The sequence below is a fragment of the Pinus tabuliformis genome, chromosome 8 (genome assembly GCF_031772625.1).
Source record: "Pinus tabuliformis cultivar Carrire ecotype Pingquan chromosome 8, CPIR1, whole genome shotgun sequence".
Lineage (NCBI taxonomy): Eukaryota > Viridiplantae > Streptophyta > Pinopsida > Pinales > Pinaceae > Pinus > Pinus tabuliformis.
The window spans coordinates 1,381,100,160-1,381,121,975 of NC_142294.1; the positions used below are offsets into that span (position 1 = coordinate 1,381,100,160).

The window sequence follows — 21,816 nt, forward strand, 5'->3', positions numbered from 1 at the left end:
GAGTATATGTCTCCCTCCACTACCGGTCCAAGGATCGAGCCCAATCCTTGCTCTATTCCCGGCTCTGATACGCCAAACCAGGTAGTCTCTGATTAGTGGAAGAGAGTGTAATAGGGCCTTCCAGATAGATGATATGCCTATTTTGTTCCATTCTGGGAGTCTTACCCAATCGATGATGCTGAGGGGCCAAATGTATTTGTGGTAGGTAAGTCTAGTCCATAAGCTTTGAGATGTCAGTAGAGCCCAGCCCATTTTCCCTGCCAGGGCTTTGGCAAAGATAGGGAGCTCCTTTAACCCCCAGCCACCCCATTTCTTTGGTAAAGTTATCTTATTCCAGCCGATCCAGGCAAAGATACGCTTATCTTGGTTGCCTGCCCATAAATATCTATTGCATAATTGCTGTAGTTTTGTCAGAATGTTCCGAGGGATCCAGGCCAGAGCCATCCAGAATACCGGCGTTGCTTCAAGTACTGATTTGATCAGGGTTAACCGCCCAGCCCTGGATAGATATCTATGGCTCCAGCAGGATAGTCTTTTTTCCACTTTTGCAACCAGCCAAACCCAGTCTGCGATCTTTTGGCAAGTCGGTTTTAACCAATATCCTAGATATTTTAGCCCCCTGTCCAATGGCTGTGGAGTGTATGGGAATGCCTGCCTTGCCATATGGATTTCATTTGCTGAAGTTCCTACCAGAGTGATAGTAGATTTCAACCGATTAACTTCCATTCCCGTAGCATGTGAAAAGAGACCTAGAATGCGAGTGAAGGTAGTTGTGTCCTGTATGCTGCCATCCAATAGGATTAGGACATCATCTACAAACAGTAGGTGAGTGAGGTAGCATTCATCAGTGATTTTGAGGCCTCTGATAGTCCCTTCCCTTTTTGCTGAGATGATAAGCCGGCTCAGGGCTTCCATGACCAATAGGAAGAGGAGAGGCGAAAGAGGACAGCCCTGTCGCAGCCCTCTTTCAGAATGAAAGAAGTGAGAGGCAGATCCATTGATCAAGATACTGAAGGTGGGAGATGTGATACAGGCCATGATCCAATTGATGAGGGCGTGGGGGAAACCGATATGTATAAGTATCATTTTGATAAAAAGCCAACTGACTCGGTCAAATGCCTTGGAAAGGTCTATCTTCAGCAGAATACACTTAAGGTGCTTGGTCCAAATGGAATGAATCGCTTCTTGGGTGGAGCCAATGGCTTCATGGATCTGCCTATCTTCCAGGAAAGCAAATTGTTGAGGGGCAATATGTCTAGACAGGATGGGCTTGATCCTAAATTGAAATATATATATATATATATAATTTTGAATTTAATACTATTTATATTTGAATTTCAATTTTCCAATGTATAGGAAATTTAAAGGAATTTCATAAATTAAAGTCATTAAAAAAAAGGCTTGCTACTAAATATTTGTGGTTTTTTGAATACATAATTTAGTTAGTAAATAAAACGATCTTTTTCCAATAATATTTTATTGTTAATTTTAGTAAAGATTTCATAGATTTTTTCAAAAATATAAAGTTATTTAATTTTTAAAATTTGAGTGTATTATATATATATATATATATATATATATATATATATATCAAAATTGTATTTCTTAATTCTATCCAAAATAAACCATTTCCTCTAAATTAATATGTTTTTTCATTAAATATAAAATACATAAAACAAAATAAATTCATTTTTTTTTTTATTGAATTTACTATTTTCTTTATTGCCATCCAAGATTATTATTAATTCTTTGTTAATTTTAGCATACATCAATATCCTAACTACCAAGTAAATATTATGGCAATAACATTTTACTTTAAATCCATATTATTTATTAATATAAAAATATTTAGCATGATGGAAATGAAAAATAAATTATCATAGCTAATAAGATGAATGGTTGGTAAACAAAAATAAACATCGATCCATGATAAGCATCAAAATACTCACTTCATTATACATGTTACGTTGTTTAAAAATAAAAATAAAAATTTGATATATGAGTTAAGCATATATGTGTTTAAAAAACATGGAACAAGATTCTTAACCATGGAGACTTACCATCACTTTATCATGGAGAATCTTAATATGTAAATAGACTCTATTACAATATCATGAACCAATACAATGACTTAATTTATTTAAAAAAAATTGGTATGTCATAAAAGATCCTCCATGTCATATAACTTATATGTGGATGTACCACATAATATGACTAGATAAGTCTATGACATAATAAATTAAAATAACAAAAACTCAGAAAAGACATGTACTAGGCTATAAGGGAATCCACATGAATGGTTTCAAGTGGGTCAACTTCCTTTTTTATGTTTGTGAACTCAATACTTGCTAGGTGTTTAGCTAGTATGTTGATCTTTTTGTCCATATTGGTTATTTTCCTTTGTTATTTCCACCACTGGGAGAACACAAATACATAACAATTCTAGAGAGGGTGAACCCGAGCAACTCAAATTGTGAAGCGTGCAACGAGAGATGCCAACAATAGGAACTTTTCCACCCATAAGAGAGGCTTGACTCTCCAAAAGGTAGCCAGAGTAACAACAATGATAGGGAATCTAAAAATTAGCCTCCTTGGTTACCACGAGAGAGACTACAATTTATGGAAGAAAAATCCCAACCTAGAATTGAGGACAAACCCCAACTACTAATTGCCAAACAAATTACACTGTCACAAAGACTAAACTCAAGCACTAAAAGGAAAGTAATAGAAAAAAGCAACAACTTATCGGAAATACAATTATAGACCATAAATCCTGAACAAAATTAGAGAGTTTGCAAGCCTTACCCTAAAACAAACACCCATCAAAGTTCCATGAGACTTTACCTAAGTTCATCTAAAGTAGAAAAAAAAACCTTCTCCCATGGCATTTTATGTTTCCTTCTCTTAAATTCTCATTATTTTTCTTGTTTTGTGCCTCTCCCATTTCAAAGCAAACACCATTAAGAAATTCAAAAAAATAAAAAAAATTGGCAATTTCTTTTCCAAAAATCTCCATGTGTTTACCCATTCGTCTTCTATTTCCATAAATACCCTTCTAGTAACCACTATATAGTTTAATGCACACACAAACCAACTCTACCACCTATACCATGAATCTATATTCCCTTGCCCTTAATCTCGTAACCTAAATACTTCATCCAAAACCTCATTCCCTTATTATTAATTACATGTCCACCCATCACAAAAAATAGTCTAATATTATTATTATTTTATCACAAAAAATAGTCTAATATTATTATTATTTTATCACAAAAATAATCTAATATTATTATTATTTTACATATTTAAATATGTATTATAAAAAGTAAATTATAATTATTTTTAACTAAACCAAAACATATAGCTTATAATTATTTTTAACTCAACCAATAACTTCGACAGTTGAAAGAGACCATAACTATCTTATATATTTTAAATGATATTTGTAGATGATAAACAAATACAATACCAATAACTATAAACTAAAAAACATGTGACATTATAATAAAATAAAAATAAAAATAAAATATATTATTGTTATGACTATTTTTAATTAAATTAATATTTTTATCAATTAGGAAAAATATTAACTTAGATTTATTTTAAATTTAGATTTATCAAGCATTTAAGGGGATCAAGTTTAATGTTAAAATGAATCTAATCTTGTACTATTACATTTTATAGTGGATTTCTTCATTTCATAATAATAAATAATATGCACAAATACCATAAAAAAATATATAGATTGTAATCAAGTCCAATGTAAAAATGAATTTAATGTTGTACTTTTGCATTCTCTAATAGATTTCCTCATTTCATCATAACAAATAATATGGAGAAATACCATAGGGAAATCCATAGGTTGTCAAAACGTGGAGCCCAAACTGCCAATCATAAATTATTTTATTTTATTAATTTTTAATTTATAAAGTCAAAATTGTTATGCTTACATTACATCTCTTTCTTACAGAGCTAGTGTTACAAAATAAATATCCATGACCCAAGAAAAAAACTACCTCACATAATTGTAAGCTATTATATTAAATATGTAAATATAATTGTAAGCTTATATAATATATTAAGCATCATAATATGTCACATTATATAGGTACAAAGAAAAAATATATATAACAAAATATAATTGAAAACTAGCACTACCATATAAATTAAATGGTTGAGAAATGTTGATAAGCATCAAAACACTTGCTTCATGAGATGTCTTACATTTCCAAAAAAAAAAAAATAACAATAACAATAACTAAGTTATAGCTTCTTTTTTTTTTGTCAAATAGTTTGTGATCCTCCAGGCTTGACTAAGGGCATCTAAGTCGTGAAAGTCACCTAGGGATCACACCCCAAGGGCATCTAAGCCGTCAAAGTCACCTGGGGATCGCACCCGGCCTGGGCCACACCAGCCCTTAGCTGACTAGATTTTTAGCATGTCTTTTCCCCCTAGCCCAAAACACAACCACCGTGATTGAAGTTTGATCCTAGGTTGCTTGCTCACGAGGCCCATCCTCAATCGGTTGAGCTAATGAAACCTAACAACTAGATTATAACTTTATTATTATTATTATTATAAAAGAATTAATATATGAGCTAAACCTTTAGGGTTGCCTACCTCATGAAAATTGAATGTCGTAAAGTCACTTAACTAATATAGTGAAGGTAAGGTCTTGATTGCTTGTTTATTTCAAGATGGGTTGATTTTGGGGTCTTTGGTGACCAACTTGGCTGGGTATGGGGTAATTTTTGTAACTGTTGTGGGATCATTGTTTGCTAATATACTATATTGAAAGGATGTCAAATTCGACAACTTTTGTTGTTGTTTACCCATGCTTTTAACTAATTTGTAATCTGAAAAGGATGCCAAATTCGACAGCTTTTGTTGTTGTTTACCCATACTTTTAACTAATTTGTATATTCATGCTGCATATCCCATGCTGCCTGTAAGGGTTAAGGTTAGACAATTCATACAATTTGTTTAATGTCCTCTTCTTCAACTTGTTATCCATAAAAACTTAAAAGTTATAGAAGTAGGACACCAATGAAATTCTCAAAGAGTTATATGGAATGGTGATTCTTCTTCTGATTATTTGAATATATTTGGGTAATTGCAGCCTACCTGGTGACTTTGGATTTGATCCATTGGGCTTGATGGATCCTGAAGGACCTCGAGATTTTATCGAACCGGGTTGGCTCGCTTATGGAGAAATCATTAATGACTGAATCGCAATGCTGGGTGTAGTTGGAGCCATTGCTCTTGAAATCTTTAGGCAAACTGGGGCTAATCCCACAGGAGACCGCACTTCCCTGGGTCCGAACTGGAGTCATTCCTCCAACAGGGACATATAACTACTGGGCTGACCCTTTCACTCTTTTTGTGCTAGAGATGGCCCTGATGGGATTTGCAGAACACAGAAGATTACATGATTACAAAAACCCCAGATCGATGGGAAAACAATATTTCTTGGGATTTGAGAAGTACTTGGGTGGTTCAGGTAATCTCGCATACCCCGAAGGTCCCTTATTCAATCCTCTGGGATTAGGTAAGGACGAGAAGTCCATGAAAGATTTGACGCTGAAAGAGGTCAAGAATGGAAGGCTTGCAATGTTGGTTATCTTGGGTTATTTCATTCAGGGCCTTGTTACTGGAGTTGGGCCATTTCAATACATGGATCATTTGGCTGATCTAGTAAACAACAACATTCTCACCAACCTGAAGATCCACAACTAGGCCACTTCACAACTAGGCCAAAAATATAGAACGAATTACACTCTGAAATTTCCTTTGGCTTTCATTGGTTCATGTCGGTGCATGTTTTTAATATATTGTATGATGAACCTTCTGTATCTGTAAAATTGCAATGTAAAAATAGAAGGATGTGCATGGATCTTTGTTAAGTATATTTAAGTTGGCTAGTTAATTTTTTTGTTTATTTGAATACCTTTACTCTGTGTCTAAGGGTCACGTTCATGTATTTTATTCAAATTTAGCCCTTTTTATGCCACCATCTCCTCCCTGATGTGAGATGGGGGATCCGCCCGACGCAATGCTCTTGAGACGCTGCATCATGTGCATGGGAATGCCTCGGTCTGCGCACTGCAATTCTCTGCTCTGCTCTTGTGTTAAGAGATGGTGGCCTCATCATACTCTTCTCCTATTGCCAGTCAAACATCCATTCATTACTATAAGTGCAAATGGACATGTGTACTGTGAAAATCTGGTTCCTATCAATTGTTGAATTAATTAACAGAGTTGACCATAATAAACTGTGGGATAATGTCTTTATTACGAGATCTTGAAAAGATGAACAATCTCAAAGTTTTAAGAATATGCAATTGTCCACATTCTCAATTTCTTTGGGCGTATCTTTATGCCTTTCGGTGTAATTGCTAGTTAATTATAAATCAGAAACTTCCTGAAGACTAAAATATCTTCCGCGAAACTTAGTAGAGACTAAAATATCTTCCGCAGATATATTTCACACATTAAATAGATACCCATCTCAGAGTAAAATATCTTGGGGGTCTATCTCACAAATTAAATAGATATCCATCTCAGACTAAAATATCTTGGGGCTCTACCTCACAAATTAAATAGATATCCATTTAACATATTAAAGTCTCGTGGTTAACGTAGAAATCTATCTCACAAATTAAATAGATACCCATCTCAGACTAAAATATCTTGGGGGATCTAGTTCACAAATTAAATAGATATCCATTTCACACATTAAAGTCTCGTGGTTAACTTAGAAATTTCAAATCTGACTTAGGCTAAAATATCTTCCGCGGGTCTATCTCACAAATTAAATAGATATCCATTTCACACATTAAAGTCTCGTGATTAAGGTAGAAATTTCAAATCAGACTTAGGCTAAAATATCTTCAGCGGGTCTATCTCACAAATTAAATAGATACCCATCTCAGACTAAAATATCTTCGGGGGTCTCTCTCACAAATTAAATAGATACCCATCTCACACATTAAAGTCTCGTGGTAAAGGTAGAAATTTCAAATCTGACTGTTCTTACAATTTGAATATCTAGACTGGATTTTTTTTTTTTAAGTTTACAGTTTCTGTTTTAGGAATTTCAAATTTGACGGTTTTTACAATTGGAATATCAATTTCATAATTGGAATATTATATGGGAGTTCTGTTTTGGTGTATTAAATTTTACCGTTTTTGTAATTCGAACATTGGTTTCCATTATCATAATGTTGAAAGGCGGGAATTTTTGGCGGCATGTGACGATCAAATTGCCCGTCAAATTCCATAGCTGCTTATCGTTTCAATGCGTCGTGTGAAATGGTGTCAGATCACGACCTCGTGTTCTCTTAATTTTTAAGGAGTTCTCAATTTTAGAACAGCAACTTGCGACGATGTCGCGATCGCTGGCGTAGGTCAACAATCGGCCAATTCGACGAAAGCCACCAGCGACGACATTGAAGGGGCCATGGAATAACTTGAACTTGCCAAAGCCATTGCTGAACTACCTCCACTCATCTAAATTGAACTTGCCAAAACTATTGCTGAACCGCCTCCACTCATCTAATTAGAATAGAAGAAAAAGTTGCGGGAACGCGTGGACAGTGGCGATGAAGATGAAAGAGTTGATTAGCAGCCTCTTCCTTATCGTAAGTGTGTGTATGCTTATGCCCCTCTCAACTGCTGCGCCGTTCAATATTCCGTTATACGGTTTTGTGAGAATAGCGAATATACCAAGGGTTGCGCTTTTCAGAGTAATCTAAACCAGGTTCTGGATTCACTGGTGGGGAACGTTTCTACCAGTGGATTCAATACATCTAGTCATGATGACGGGCAAAACAGCCACAGTACGGTTTATGGGTTTGCCCAATGCAGGGGAGATTTAAGCTCCTCCGATTGCAAACAGTGCGTGGCATCTGCAAAAGCCGCGATTATATCCGGCACTGGTATCGGCACTCGTATTGTTGGAGAATGCAACAAAACTTCTGCTTTCATTATACTAGATGCCTGCTTATTACGTTACGACAATCATAGTTTTTCCAACAATTTTAGCGACAGCGCAGAAAAACATGTTATGTGCAACGGTGACACAAACAGTAAACCAGAGTTCGCAATTACTGTTAGGGTACTGCTCCAAAATATTAGCTATAAAGCTGCGAAGAAAGTCGTTGCGCCTTATAATTCCACAGTTCTTATCTACAGCTTGGCGCAGTGTTGGAGAGATCTGTGCGTGCCTACAGTTTGCGTTTTCCGTAATAAATAAGAATTGCACTAGTGGAGTTCTTGGATCAAATTTCGATCTATGAACTGCTACATGCGTTACGAGCTTTATCCATTTTTCAATTCTCCAAATATTTCGCCGTCGCCATTACCATCGTCGTCGCTTTCGCCGACAGAAAGCCCTCCAGTATCAAGTATCTTCTTTTACATTGTTTATAATTATCAGGAATATCGTGCGGGTTTTGTAAAGATTTCATTTTCGTGATTTTTGAGGATCCTTGTGCGAATTATCTGATATTTCTTGTGCAAGTTATCTGAGATTTCTTGTGCAAATTTGCAGAAGCAAAAAGATCCAACGTGGTTCGGGTAATTCTGGGAGTAGCAGCCGCTACGATTGGATTAATTGCAGTTAAACGGCTGAAAATAGGTTCAAGTCAAGGAGATGCGGAATTTTTGAATGAAGCAAATCTCATTAGTCGTGTTCAGCATAGGAATCTAGTGAAATTGCTTGGTTGCTCAGTGGACAACTCAGAGAGGCTACTACCTTACGAATACCTTCAGAACAGTAGCCTCGACAATATTATATTCGGTTGCTTCTCCCTCTTTAATCGCTGCACCGAGTTGTTCGAGTTTTGAGTTGGTATTGTACCTTGCTAATATTTTTTGTGTAAGTTTTGCAGATACAGAAAAACGACATTTACTAGATTGGAGACAGAGGTATGAAATCATAGTTGGAACTGCACGAGGGCTGGCATATCTTCACGAAGAATCTGAAATTCTAATAATTCACAGAGATATTAAAGCAAGCAATATTTTTCTCGATCATAAAAACAAACCCAAAATAACAGACTTTGGGTTAGCCAAACTGTTTGAAGACGATAAAACCCACGTCAACACTAAAGTTGCAGGAACTTTGTAAGTATTTTCTCTTCAATATGGTTCATATAATATTCAGAGGGTTCAGATATGGAGATTTCATTGTACATAGTATTGTGCAGAGGTTACATGGCAACTGAGTACGCGTATCGTGGACAGCTAACAGAGAAATCAGATGTATTCAGCTTTGGAGTGCTTGTAGTTGAGATTATCAGTGGAAGAAAGAATCAGAGTTCACCTCAAGACACGGAGTTTCTCATCGAACGGGTACAGCCGTTATAGATCTTATCTTTGAAGTAGATATTTTCGAAATGTTCTTATAATAATTATGATTCGTTGCTAACCAAAGTTGTATGCGTGGTTGATATTGATCAATTACCAGACATGGAGACTCTATAACGCGGAGAGAGCTTTGGAAGTTATGGAACCCACATTGGAAGGTAGTTATTCTTGGGAGGATGGGATTAGGGTCATTAAAATTGTTCTTCTGTGCAGTCAGGCAGCTGCAGCGTTGCGGCCTTCAATGTTGTTGGGGATTTTTCTGTTAAAATCCCAAAAAACAACCAAACAAACTGAACACAGAGAATGATACTCTGCTGGGAATTTCTGATAATTCCAGAACAACAAAAAAAACACTTGAACACTCTGTTTTACAACTCAGGATCTTTAACACAGTGGAAACTTTAAAAAAAATACACGCAGCTGACAGAGTTTTCACACACACCACAAATTTCTATTCATTAAAAAAAACTGTTGTTACAAAAGATTGGTCTTCCTCTCTCTCTCAGAGGGATTCACAAGGAACTTCCAGTTCCATACAAAAGGAACTTTACTCTATCTTCATACTGCAAGGATTTACACTGCTGTGTGTAAATTTTCATTACATTCACATGCTGCTGCATTACACATTTCAACAAAAACAAAAACTCACTGCACTGCTGTGCATTACAAAAGAGAAAATTATATTTACACTGCTGTGTGCTCTCTTTTTTTCCTTCTTCGCACTGCTGTGCGTTTCTTTTCAATTACCTCTCTACTTACACAAAAGAAACATTACACAATATATATGACAACAAAAGGACTTACATACGTTTTCACTTGCCAAGGTGCCGTAAAATAAAAAAACAATAAAATTAAATGATTTTACCAGCTTTTACTTGTGCCCATACTCGCTTTTACTTGTGCCCACACTCCCGCTGAAATAAAATTAAAAACTTCACCAAAACTTACCAACCCACAGTAAATTCCATTCACTGCTTTACTGACATTTACTGGCTGTCAATAAATGTAACTTTTACTTCATGTCAAATTTATTTAATGCTGGCCCATACTTCACCCATTGACTTCATTTAAATCGCATCGCATAATCCCATTTGGTCGGAACACAAAATTGGGGCACACACATATGATGCGATCTGCGATATGCGATCGGATCGCATCGCACCATCGCAATCGCCAGAAATCAAGTGAACAAACGGAGGGTGACAAGGTGTGTTTGTGATTTGCGATATGCGATAGATCGCATCGCAAATAAAACTTCAGTTGAAATTATTATTTCAACACTCCCCTTTAATTTCAACTGCTGGGTTATCAATCATACCCAGACGCTTCCTTAAAAATTCAAAGCTCTTCTGATCCAGTGGCTTTGTGAGAATATCTGCAACCTGTTCCTGAGTGCTGCAATGTTGTAAAACAATTTCTCCATTGTTCACCAATTCTCTGATGTAGTGAAATCTTGTATCAATGTGTTTCGTTCGCTTGTGAAACACAGAATTCTTGGACAAAGCAATAGCAGAGCTATTGTCACAATAAATCATTGTTGCTTTTGCCTGCTCTTGGCCTAAGCTCCTCAACATTCTCCTCATCCACACTGCTTGACATGCTGCTGCTGTAGCTGCCACATATTCTGCTTCTGCTGTAGACAACGCCACAATTGGCTGTTTCTTGGAAGCCCATGAAATGGCTCCCGAACCCATGTGAAAAACGTAACCGGATGTGCTTTTCCGATCATCCACACTTCCAGCCCAATCGCTATCGGTGTATCCAACTAAATCTGAACTTTCTGAAAAAGTATACAAAATGCCAAATCCTTTTGTACCTTTGACATACCTCAAAATTCTTTTTGCTGCCTACCAATGTGCTTCTTTTGGCTTCTCCATGAATCTGGAAATTAAACTAACAGCATGCATTATATCCGGCCTAGTTGCAGTTAAATACATAAGGCTGCCAACTATGCTCTTATATAAGCTAGGATCAAAATCATTGCTGCTGTCCTCTTTGCTGAGTTTTAATCTCATTACCGTGGGAGTGATCACTGCTTTGCATTCTTGCATGTTAAATCTGCCCAACACTTGATTTACATATCTAGCTTGTGAGATAAAAATTCCTTTTTCATTTTGATCTACTTCTATGCCTAAGAAGTATCTCAAGAAACCCATGTCAGTCATTTCAAATTCCTCTTTCATGACTGATTTAAAATTCTCAGTGAGCTGATCATCATTACCTGTGAAAATAACATCATCAACATATAAAACAACAATTAAAATTTTACCATCTTTTTCTTTGATGTAGACGGTGGGTTCTCCTTCACACTTGTCAAATTCATTTTCCAGTAGATAGGAGTCTATTCTACTGTATCACGCTCTTGGCGCTTGCTTCAGCCCATAAAGAGCTTTCTTCAATCTGCAAACTTTGTGTTCTTGGCCTTTCTTCTCATAGCCTAGAGGCTGCTCAATATAAACCTCTTCCTTTAACACTCCATTTAGGAATGCCGACTTCACATCCATTTGATAAAATTTCCATTTGTTTTGTGCTTCTATGGACAACACTGCTCTCACGGTTTCCATTCTTGCAACCGGTGCAAAAGTCTCCTCATAGTCTCTTCCATATTGCTGCTTGTATCCCTTGACAACCAACCTTGCCTTGTGTCTTTCAATTTTGCCTTCAGCATTGCACTTGGTCTTATAGACCCATTTTAATCCAATGACTTCTTTACCTTTTGGTAGCTCAACCAAATCCCATGTTTTGTTTCTTTCTATGGAATTCATCTCCTCATCCATAGCTTCTATCCATTTCTTATCTTTAATTGCATCTTCGAAATGAATAGGATCATCAACATGACAATACAAGGCAAATAAGGAATTCATTCCTTCATTATATATGTCACTTAGGTTTCTGAATTTCTTACCTCTTTCACTTGGTGTGCAAGTGCTTGAAGATGCACTTGAATTTCCTCCTTGTGGTGTGCTTGGAGAAGCACTCTCATTTCTCCTCAAAGGTGTTCCTTGTTGTCCTTGTGTTGGCGCTGCTGTTTGGGGATGTATTTCTACCATTTCCTCATCATCTTCATCATGAGACAAACAGTTTTTAACATTAACTGTTTTCTCTATGCTTCCATCCCAAGCTTCCTCCTCAATGAACTGAACATCCCTGCTCACAAAGAATTTCTTGGTGGATGGGATATACAGCCTGTAAGATTTGGATTCCTCACTGTATCCAATGAAGAAACATTTCTCCCCTTTGCTGTCCAACTTCTTCCTTAGCTGATCTGGAATGTGTGCATAAGCCACACATCCAAAAACTTTCATGTGGGTGATTCCTTGCTTTCTCCCACTCCATGCTTCTTCAGGCACTTTGTTCATCACAGCTTTTGTAGGACACCTATTCAAGATATATACAGCACAGTTTACGGCTTCAGCCCAATAATCATTTGGCAAATGCTTTGCCTTCAACATGCTCCTCACCATATCCATAATAGTTCTGTTCTTCCTTTCAGCAACTCCATTTTGCTGCGGAGTGTACCTTACTGTGAATTGTTTGTGAGTTCCATTTTCTCTGCAAAAACATAAAAATTCTTTGGAGATATACTCACCTCCTCTGACTGTTCTCAAAACTTTGATGCGCAGCCCACTTTGATTTTCCACGAGTGCTTTGAAATTTCGAAATTTTTCAAACACTTCCAATTTGTTCTTCAAGAAATAAACCCATGTCTTTCTTGTAAAATCATCAATGAATGTTAGAAAATATTGGCTGCCAGCTAAAGATGAATTTTGCATTGGTCCACATAAATCTGAGTGGACAATCTCTAAGGGTGCTTTTGCCCTTATACTTTTCCCTGAAGGAAAACTTTCTCTGTGTTGTTTTCCCAATATGCAGCCTTCACAAAGGCTGTCCGGTTTCTCTATCAATGGTAATCCCCTTACCATTCCTTTTCTGCTCAACAAGTTAAGACCTCCAAAGTTGAGATGTCCAAATCTCAAGTGCCAAAACCAATTTTCATCTTTTGGTTGGCTTTGGAAAGCCTCTTGGGTAACTGCTGCCATTGCATCTTTGTTTTTCAAATCTGCCCTTATTCTAAGAGGGAACATCCTGTTCCTTGTCATCTTCACTTCAGCAATGCATCTTTTGTTGGGTGGGATATCCATGATGGTGCATACATCATTCTCAAAGAAAACATTGTAACCTTTTTGAACAAGCTGTCCAATACTCAAGAGGTTACATCTCATTCTAGGAACATAATAGACATCTGTTATGGTTTTCCTTTCTCCTTGCTTTGTAAATATTTTAACTTCTCCTTTACCCATAACAGAAATTTTGCTATCAGTCCCAAGTGTGACTTGTGACTTCACACTTTGATCTAAAGCAGAAAACAGGGCTAAGTTTCCTGTCATATGGTTGCTGCAACCGGAGTCTAGAAACCATATATCTTCACAATTTGTTTCAGCCATATTACAAGCTAACAAAACATTATCTTGGCTGACATTTTCTCTAGTAATATTTGCACTAGAGCTATTACTCACATCATGCTGCTTCTTCCTACATTCACTGGCATAATGGCCATATTTTTTACAATAATAACATTGGACATTGGATTTTTCATACCTTTGTCCTTGAGCATGATGTTGTCCACTTTGTTGGCTGCTGCCTTGACCTTGGTTCTGATTTGGATTGCTGCCTCTTCCTTGAGCATTTGCTGGACTGTTCCTTCTGCCTCTGTTCTGGCTTCTGCCTTTTCCTCTCTTGTTTCCTCTGCCTTGACCTCTTCCTCTTCCAAAGGACATCTGGGTCTTGAAGGCTTGCTCTAGAGATGAGTTTTCATTTCTACTCAATCTCTGCTCATGTGTGATCAGTGATGCATGAAGTTCATCAACTGAAAAGTTTGAGAGATCTTTTGTCTCTTCTATGGTGGTGACAATCACATGGAACCTTGAGGGTAGGCACCTCAATAGTTTCTCCACAATCCTCCTTTCTTCAAGCATCTCTCCATGAGATCTTATTTGTGTGACCAGGCCAATTACTTGAGTGAAGAATGAGTCAATATTGTCTGACTCCTTCATGCTCAGATTCTCAAAATCTTTCCTCAGCAATTGTAGTTTTGCTGTCTTCACTTTCTCCATGCCTTGATAGGCCGTTTTAAGAGTTTTCCATGCTTGTTTGGATGTCTTAGCTGCTGCTAACCTTGGAAACACGCTTCCATGCACTGCCTGATACAAGAAGAAGAGGGCTTTTGAGTCCTTCTTCTTGCAGCTCTTTAACAAATCTTTATCTCCCTGAGTTAATGCATTAAACTCATTTTCATCTGCTGGTTGTTCAAAACCATCTTCAACTATTTCCCATAAGTCTTGGCAGGCAAACAAGGCTTTCATTGTTATTGCCCAATAGTCATAGTTTTTACCATCAAATAATGGGAGCTGCATACCCATGCTATTGCTGGTGCTGGTGCCAGCCATTTTTGCACTCTTAACTATGCTTCAAAATACAGTCAAGTATTTAAGAGAAATACCTTGGATTCTTTTACCTGAGTGTTCACACTGCTGGAGAAGTTGCTGCAATAAGAATCCTTCCTTCAGCTTCTTTGAACCCTTCAAAGAGCCTAGACTAGCTCTGATATCACTGTTGGGGACTTTTCTGTTAAAATCCCAAAAACAACCAAACAAACTGAACACAGAGAATCATACTCTGCTGGGAATTTCTGATAATTCCAGAACAACAAAAAAAACACTTGAACAGAGGATAATACTCTCTTTTACAACTCAGGATCTTTAACACGGCGGAAACTTTAAAAAAAATACACGCAACTGACAGAGTTTTCACACACAGCACAAATTTCTATTCATTAATAAAAAACTGTTGTTACAAAAGATTGGTCTTCCTCTCTCTCTCAGAGGGATTCACAAGGAACTTCCAGTTCCATACAAAAGGAAATTTACTCTGTCTTCTCACTGCAAGGATTTACACTACTGTGTGTAAATTTTCATTACATTCACATGCTGCTGCATTACACATTTCAACAAAAACAAAAACTCACTGCACTGCTGTGCATTACAAAAGAGAAAATTATATTTACACTGCTATGTGCTCTCTTTTTTTCCTTCTTCGCACTGCTGTGCGTTTCTTTTCAATTACCTCTCTACTTACACAAAAGAAACATTACACAATATATATGACAACAAAAGGACTTACATATGTTTTCACTTGCCAAGCTGTCGTAAAATAAAAAAACAATAAAATTAAATGACTTTACCAGCTTTTACTTGTGCCCATACTGGCTTTTACTTTTTCCCACACTCCCGCTGAAATAAAATTAAAAACTTCACCAAAACTTACCAACCCACAGTAAATTCCATTTACTGCTTTACTGACATTCACTGGTGGTCAATAAATGTAACTTTTACTTCATGTCAAATTTATTTAATGCTGGCCCATACTTCACCCATTGACTTCATTTAAATCGCATCGCATAATCCCATTTGGTCGGAACAAAAAATTGGGGCACACACATATGATGCGATCGGATCGCATCGCACCATCGCAATCGCCAGAAATCAAGTGAACAAATGGAGGGTGACAAGGTGTGTTTGTGATTTGCGATATGCGATAGATCGCATCGTAAATAAAACTTCAGTTGAAATTATTATTTCAACAAATGTCTCGTGTGGTGTCGTTGCTGACCTGTGAGGGAGAACAACTTCCTCTGCCCACAAGCCCCCTTTCACAGATGTGCATAGTGTGGTGTCGTTGCTCACCCGTGAGGGAGAACAGCTTCCTCTGCCCACAAGCCCCCTTTCACAGATGTGCATAGTGTGAGCTTATCTCGATTGCAGGTTGCTCAAACCTGTTGATGTGGCTAGCGGGGCCCATCCGTCTCAGTTGCCCGTTCTGTTAATAAGTTCCGTTAATACTTTCAATATTCTGACAACTCCTCATCTCTCCTGATTTCCGATACCTCTACAACTCTGACTCCAGAAGCCGTGGATAAGACATGAACTTAAATGCATTTAATGCTACCTCCGCACCAAAAGATTTCAAAATTCAAATGCGTTCCCGCCTGGGATTTCAAATTGAAATATTGAGCCCGGAGTTTCTGCAACAGATTATTGATTAGGGAAGAGATGGTTCTCTGCTTCATTGTGAACCTCTGACGCACCGACTTCGGCACCGTCCCCCACTGCAACAACATCCAAGGCAACTCCATAATGGACATCAGCAAGAGGCTTCTCATGGCCAGATCTCTTCCTCATCTGCGGCTGCTGGAGCAATTTCTCAAGTTGAGGGGCATGGATATGATTTCGGATCAAATCTAGGCATTCAGGCTATGTAAGCTCCCTTCACAACGCCGCTAAAATCTCCAACACCATATTATGATCTCCATACTTTTAAAATCAAAGTTTATATTAGAAATAAAAAACTATTTTACTTGATTCCGTTCCCTTTTAATTGATGTTTCCGTGCAGGCGAGGATACAATTCAGTAGCGTTGAAGGCAGAAAGTAGAGGATTAATTCGAGCGGAACCAAAAAGGCAGAAAGTAGAGGATTAATTCGAGCAGAACCAAAACAAGCTGTTGATACGCCTGCTGCAGGTTATTAAAAAGGTTTTGGATGTCGGATCCTGTAACGGGTTATTATATCCCGGGATATCTCTTTGGTGAGGCCGATGCTGCTCGATTCAATTTCAAATATAAAACTTTAATGATGTGCAAGTCCAGCGACGCTTTTGGTAGGAAGAGATGTACTTTGGATGCATTTACATATTATTGTATCGTTTTATTATCATTTTATTAACTATCAATGAAGGAAGTGTTGTCGAACTTCTGAGTTTGAAGTTGTTGTTTTAGATAAATTGTTTTGTCTTGTATGACCATATTACATTTAATTAATAAAATTGACTTTAATTCTCAGAAATCAGTCTAGGTTGGTTTCTGAATCGTTAACTACTGTAATCCTAAAAACAAAAGCTAATCCTGAATACAAACAAGGCATTGGTGAATTCTCCAACGCAGTAAAAATGTGTAAATTATTCACAATGCATGGGAAATTTACTAAATCACTCTCAAGATCGATATCAGGGGGACACTAAGATTGTAGAGATTTACATCATATTCTTATTTTTATGTTGGTTGTAGGGCTTTCTCGATTAGGTTGTTGGTTTTAGGGCTTTTTGGATTAGGTTGTTAAAAATAATTTTGATAATAAAAAAATCCACTTACATGTGGGTATAAACAAATTTAATTATAAATTTTACAAGTCTTTAGATATAAATTAGTTGACAACATTTTTTTTGAAATTGTTAGTTCAAATTTTGTGTTAATTTTTTTTTTCCAAACTACTTTAATATGTTGGATGTTATAACTTTGTTGATTCCAGAACTTCAAAGTAAAAAAATTTGACAAATAAAATGAGCAATAAAAAAATTATTCATTTACTACCAAAACTAACTTAACCGCAATAAAAAAAATTATTTATTTACTACCAAAACTAACTTAACGGCTAATAATAGCAGTGCAGACTTGAAGTTAGAGGATTCCCAAATGCAAAAATTCTCACTTACGTGATTGTAAGAATAGGCTGTAAAATGTATTATTTTGAAATCGTCCTTTGAAATTAATTTTTTTTAGAAGGATCATATTACATTTTAAGTTATTTGTTTAGCCTCACAATATGCTTATTCATAAGAATATATTAGACAATTTTTTTCAATAAATAAGATAAATGGAAAAATATTTCAACTATTAAAAGAGGGTAAAATATTTATGGATTTTTAATTGTAATATGCTAAGTCATTCTATAGTACTCAATTTATTTTTGTGAGTTTGACTTCAGTAAGAAGGCATAAATTCAAGGAAACATCAAAAAAATTGTTAATACATTGTTTTATGGTAAGGTTCTATGTGGTGATGGAATGAAAATCTCTTCTCTTGTAATTACAAACTTTTCACCTTGACTGGTATTTAAAATAGTGAAGTATTTAAATCATGTCTGTCATATTGTTTAAAAAAAAATTGTGAACTATAATTGCTTTAATTGATGGGTTTAAAATTTGTAAAAACCTTTATAGTAATTTAAATTAGTAAAAAGCTTAGATACCAACACACTTTCTTGTTGAAAACATAGGGTTAGAAGTAAAATAATTAAGAAAGTAACAAAAAAACATATAAATTTAAATAATCTAATAAATGTGTTACAAAATAAAGATAACTTATCAATTAAGTATTTAATAAAGATATAAGATTTTCTTTTTGGTTTTTACCTACTATTCTATATGTCTCTATGTGTGGGGTCCTAGTCATGGAGATGGATTCCATAGATTATATTATACTAATGACCCATATGATAAGATGTAGATTTCGTCTACTTTGGATTGCATGCGCACATCCTTTCCCTTATCAGAGGATGGTGTCTTAAAGGAATTGATGAAGCATCTATCTGTATAAATAGTGGTGTGGCAACAATGGAGATTCTAGTTGTGTATACAAAGATTCCATTTGGTTCATGTGCAATTCCGCTACAAACATTTGGCTTTCTTTGTTAGAAAATTTCATCATTATAGTTCTGCAAGTTGGCTTAATTTACTTCAAATGGATGCTTTCTGGAAGTAGTAACTCAACAATCGACCTACTAATTGTAATGTGGAATATTTGAATACACTTATTTGCTGGAATTTGGAAAAGAATGAGAAAACAGGTAATTAGATGCCATAACTAGTTATCCAAACTTGAGGTTGCTTGATATCTAAGATTGATAATTGGAGAGTACTCAAAGATTAGTCCAAACTGCCAATGAAAGTCTCATTGTCTGAAATACCCCATGTAAATTTTTTTTAGAGAAGATCATGAATAGAAAATGTAGAGACCATAGAATGTTCAAGATATTATTTTAAGACTGCTTCCAATAATGAAAAAGACACAAAACATATACTACAATGAAATGTCCATTATGGAGCCTCTTGCTTATGTCTTGGCTCTACTTTCTTCCATCTCCTTGCATCGATTCGAACTAAACAAAGTGTTTTTGAAATAGTCTCCAAGACAAATGAGAGGTGGTATACTGCAACTTTAATATTTTGAATTTAATTTTGAAACTCAAAAAAAATTGCCCCATCACATTTAATATTTAAGCTTATTTTTCAACTCACCATATCACTTACTCAACCATTTGGAAACTGCAATAGTGATCCTAACAAAGATTACTTCAGATGAAGGGGTTGACAGAAAATGGATGACCAAAATATGGGAGGAAGAGGATGTTGTAAAAGTGCCAAGATTATCAATATCATACATGCATACATATAGATAACATAATCTTAAGGTCTCTTCATCCTGGTGGATAATTCTCATCATTCTCCCACTGCTCATCGTTAAATAATGGATACATTTCTCCCACTGCTCATCATTAAATAATGGATACATTGAAAAGATATATTTTGGAATCAATTCAAGAAAAACTACGACCTTTATAACTCTATCCAATGGGAACTGTAACCCATAGTAAATATAACCAATGAGAACTATTACCACAATTACTCTATATGACAAGAACTTTGATCAATGAATGACTAAGATGATTATAGGTGGTTGGTCATAATAGTTATCTGATCAAGAAATTTCCTATAGCTATGACTAATAAACATTGATTATAGTTATTGTGAGTCAAGGTTCCTAACTAACAAAGGAATTATTCCCTAGAACTATGACTGGAAAAAAGGTCCTAGTTTAATTTCATTGTCAAAGCTCCCACATCATAATTCTTGTGGTCATGATTCTTGTAAAATAAATTAAAAGTTCCTAATTGACAAGGGAACTATGAACAACAAAGGAATGATTCCTAAGGTCATAATTCATGAGGGTCAAACTTCTCGAGGTCATAGTTATTATGCGTCATAGTTCGTAAGGGTAAAATTTCTCAAGTTCATAATTCTTGTATGTCATAGTTACTATGGTCATATTTATCATGGGTCGTATTTTCTATTGGTTAGAGATTCCAATGATAAGAAAGCTCATAAAATTTCTTCAATGAGAGTCGATGAAGTGCTTGTTGGACAATGAGGGAGGGAGGGAAATAAAAATAGAGAGAGAGAGTAGAAAATGTGTAAATGGAAATAGAGAGATATAGAGTGTTGGGAATAAATTAGTCATAATGGTATAAACAACAATTACATCCATACGATTCCATTCCATCAAATTCTACAATACTAGCGTTCTCAAATTCCATAAAAGTAGGGTTTTCAAATTGCACAAAATTAAGGTCTTCAAATTTCAATTCAATATACATTCACAAACGTTGCCAACTTGTGATGCAAGGTAAATATGGTTTTTTTACTTACATTGTATAATTATGCACTCAAATTTGAACTCACTATATTGGAGTTTCCACATTCCACATTGATAGGGTTTTCAAATTCCACAAAGCTAGGGTTTTCATAGTGCATAAAGTTAAGGTTTTCAAATTGCATAATGATATTTCCTAATAACGCACGTACACTTTTGAGCCATGCTAAGCAGGTAGCCTAGTTTGGGCCTTACAGAGCCTAGACAACTAGGACCACGTGTGCATTCCTAAGGACAGGCACACGTTCTTGTGGGCATGTGTTCCTCATGATAGCCCCATTTGCACTTCTGGGGTCATCATTCTTGTGCAAGTTCCCTTAGTTGATTCTCACTAGTTTTTTCAATTATGCATAATCCTTCTCAAGGTCTCATTATAGAATTTCTCACAACATTCCTTCATACACTTCATGCTAGGTGTTTTCTCATTAGTCTACATAGTTTATTTATTTTTCCACATATGAAGTCATTGCCACACATATGTGATTCCACAACCACTTGCCACATGCTTATTTACAATATACGAGTAGAGTGCTAAGTTATTTCATCATGACTATTCCATAATTACAAAAGCCTCCATAATGTTCTGGTTGATTTCTTACACTTGTTTGAGAAACTTTCACATATTTAACTTTATGTATCCATTTATTACTCTTTTATGTTCATATCATCATTCTAGATTGATCATGGTTATGAGCACTACAATAGGTTATCATCGTTCATTTCTTAAAACCCCCATTTCTTTATACTTATTTTTTCTATCTTCTCATAGGTTTTGTATTCTTTGAGGGGTATTTTGACTTTATTCGTATGTAATTTAGGGAATTGTGATACTATTTCTCATCTATAGTTTCTCTTGATTCATATTGAATTATTATATTGTTCTTTATCTTGTTAGAAAATTATATATTACGGAGCAATGGAACACATAAAATATTGCAGAAATATAAACACAGAAAACACACAAAACAAGAGAGACACAGATATACGTGGTTCACCCAGTTTGGGCTACGTCCACCCCGAACAGCCAGTCCTTCCTTTCTATTATCGAGCAAAATGAGGAGACACAACCTACAGCAAATCCGCTGTAATATTCTCTGTTTTCTCTCATAGTCTCACCTCTCTGT

The 21,816-nt window shown here is 35.9% G+C and overlaps 1 protein-coding gene and 1 pseudogene across 1 annotated transcript; both read left to right on the forward strand.

Moving 5' to 3' along the window:
- Window positions 1–972: 972 nt before the first annotated feature.
- On the forward strand, window positions 973–5,737 carry LOC149240695 (photosystem I chlorophyll a/b-binding protein 3-1, chloroplastic pseudogene; annotated as a pseudogene).
- A 1,865-nt stretch (window positions 5,738–7,602) lies between these two features.
- LOC149240696 (antimicrobial ginkbilobin-2-like protein) lies at window positions 7,603–8,255 on the forward strand. Its single transcript, XM_089370284.1, has 2 exons — window positions 7,603–7,641; window positions 7,746–8,255. The coding sequence occupies exons 1-2, from the start codon at window positions 7,603–7,605 to the stop codon at window positions 8,253–8,255; spliced, it is 549 nt and encodes a 182-aa protein (XP_089226410.1).
- Window positions 8,256–21,816: the final 13,561 nt, after the last annotated feature.